At 35.9% G+C, this 2,504-nt stretch overlaps 1 protein-coding gene across 1 annotated transcript; it reads right to left on the reverse strand.

Annotated features, from left to right (window-relative positions):
• Window positions 1–400: 400 nt before the first annotated feature.
• LOC116889783 (zinc finger protein 501-like) lies at window positions 401–1,712 on the reverse strand (the record flags this gene model as incomplete). The annotated part of the gene is made up of 1 exon (XM_032890635.1): window positions 401–1,712. A coding segment is annotated over one exon (1,312 nt), but the record flags the coding sequence as incomplete, so codon positions are not given.
• Window positions 1,713–2,504: the final 792 nt, after the last annotated feature.

Raw genomic sequence — 2,504 nt, forward strand, 5'->3', positions numbered from 1 at the left:
TAATGATTGTCTCCAGTATATATTCTGTGGTGAACTTTAAGATCTTAAGACTGTGTATAAGATTTGCAACATTCAATAAAATTTAAAAATTTTCTCCAGTATGGATTCTTTATGAAACCTAGAAGATTTGAGAATATATAGATGATTTCCTAAACCTATTACATTTTAAGGTTTGTTTCAGTTTTTGGATTCTTTGTGAACTTTAAGATGAGAGGAAAGAATAAAAAATTCCCCATTCATATCATTTGTAAGGCTAATCTAGAATATGTAGTCTCTTGTGATGTTTTAAGATTTGAGGTGTGTGAAAAAACCCACATTCATTACATTTTAAGGTTGTCTCCAATATATCATCTTTGACTTTTAAGATTTGAGAATTGTGAAGATTGCCCACACTCAGTACCTTAAGTGGTTTGTCTCTGTATGGATTCTGTGGTGATGTTTAAGTTTTGAGGACCGTGTGAAAGATTTCCCGCAGTCAGTACATTTGTAAGGTTTGTCTCCAGTATGTGACCTCTGGTGACTTTTAAGACTTGAGGAGTGTGTAAAAAATTTCCCGCATTCAGTACATTTGTAAGGTTTGTCTCCATTATGGATTCTGTAGTGACATTTAAGATCTGAGAACCGTGTGAAAGATTTCCCACATTCAGAACACTTGTAAGGTTTGTCTCCAGTATGAGATCTCTGGTGAATTTTAAGACTTGAGGAGTGTGTAAAAGATTTGCCACATTCATTACATTTGTAAGGTTTGTCTCCACTATGGATTCTATTGTGAACTTTAAGAATTGAGGAGTGTGTAAAAGATTTGCCACATTCATTACATTTGTAAGGTTTGTCTCTAGAATGGATTCTGTAGTGACATTTAAGACTTGAAGACTGTGTGAAAGATTTCCCGCAGTCAGTACATTTGTAAGGTTTGTCTCCACTATGGATTCTATTGTGAACTTTAAGAATTGAGGAGTGTGTAAAAGATTTGCCACATTCATTACATTTGTAAGGTTTGTCTCTAGAATGGATTCTGTAGTGACGTTTAAGACTTGAAGACTGTGTGAAAGATTTCCCACATTCAGTACATTTGTAAGGTTTGTCTCCAGTATGTGATCTCTGGTGAATTTTAAGACTTGAGGACTGTGTGAAAGATTTCCCACAGTCAGTACATTTGTAAGGTTTGTCTCCACTATGGATTCTATTGTGAACTATAAGATGTGAGGAGTATGTAAAAGACTTGCTACATTCATTACATTTGTAAGGTTTCTCTCCAGTATGACTTCTGCAGTGAACATGAAGGTTTGAGGAATTTGTAAAGGATTTTCCACATTCATTACATTTGTAGAGTTTATCTCTTGTATGGATACTGTCCTGAGCTTTAAGTCTTGAGAACAGCATAGAGGATTTCATACATTCATTATATTTGTAAGTTGTTCCTTGAGTAGAAATTCTGAAGTGAGTCTTAAGATCTGAGGACTGAGTTCTCTCAGGAGGAGTATCTGGAGTTTCCTGATCTGTTTCAGGAGTGAAACAGATGTGTTTTGCAAGCAGATCATTTCTATAATAAGATATTTCACAGTCTTCACTTCCAGGTCTGGAGTCCCAGAATTTCTCTCTATGTAGAGCTGAAAGGCTATTACATGTATATCTTTGTGTTATTATCTTCTGAATATAGTCCTGTGTAAATACCGTTGGAAATAGCTTCTTAGAATGATCACAATTCAGAGCTGAAATTAATGAGAAAATGTCATTATATGACACTTTGCAATTGGTTGAAAATAATATATATGCATAATTCATGAAATAGTACCAATCTGAGGATCGTGGCAAAATCATACAACAATGAACTATGCCAATTTTTGTTCCAAAGACATTATTGTCATAAACATATATTAGGAGATATTCATGAAATCTGTAATATTTTATTTATGATTTTCATCAATAATAACACGATGGCAAATACATCAACAAGGGTTATTTTACTCATAAGTTTTACTTTTATTTTTTAACCTTTTCTATAGTAAACAATTTATACCCTTTTAGGACCACACTCTAACTCTTGCACATTACATACTCACTCACACTGCCAGTAGCAAGAAAATATCTGGATCCCCAACACCCAACTGCACATCACCCATTCTTTGAGGCTTCAAGTTTCTTGAGGGTTAGATGCATCTTGTCTAACTAAGTACAGACCCTGTAGTTCTCTGCTGTATATGTGTTAGTAAACTCACTTCAACTGGGGAAGGATGGCTGATTCGGGGAGAGACCTAAGGGGTCCAGGTTAGTTGAGACTGCTAGTCTTCCTAAAAGGGATGCCATGATCCTCCATTTTTTGAGGTTTTAGCTTCTTCATCATCAGGGTCACCAGCTTCTGTCCATTGGTTGGGTGTAAGTACCTGCATCTGACTCTTTCAGCTTCCTGCTGGGTCTTTAAGAGGGCAGTCATGAATGGCCCCTGTTTGAAAGCAAACCATAGCATCCTTAATGGAGTCTAAACTTGCAGTCCTCAGTCCCTT

This window comes from Rattus rattus, unplaced genomic scaffold, assembly GCF_011064425.1.
Source record: "Rattus rattus isolate New Zealand unplaced genomic scaffold, Rrattus_CSIRO_v1 flattened_line_151644, whole genome shotgun sequence".
Lineage (NCBI taxonomy): Eukaryota > Metazoa > Chordata > Mammalia > Rodentia > Muridae > Rattus > Rattus rattus.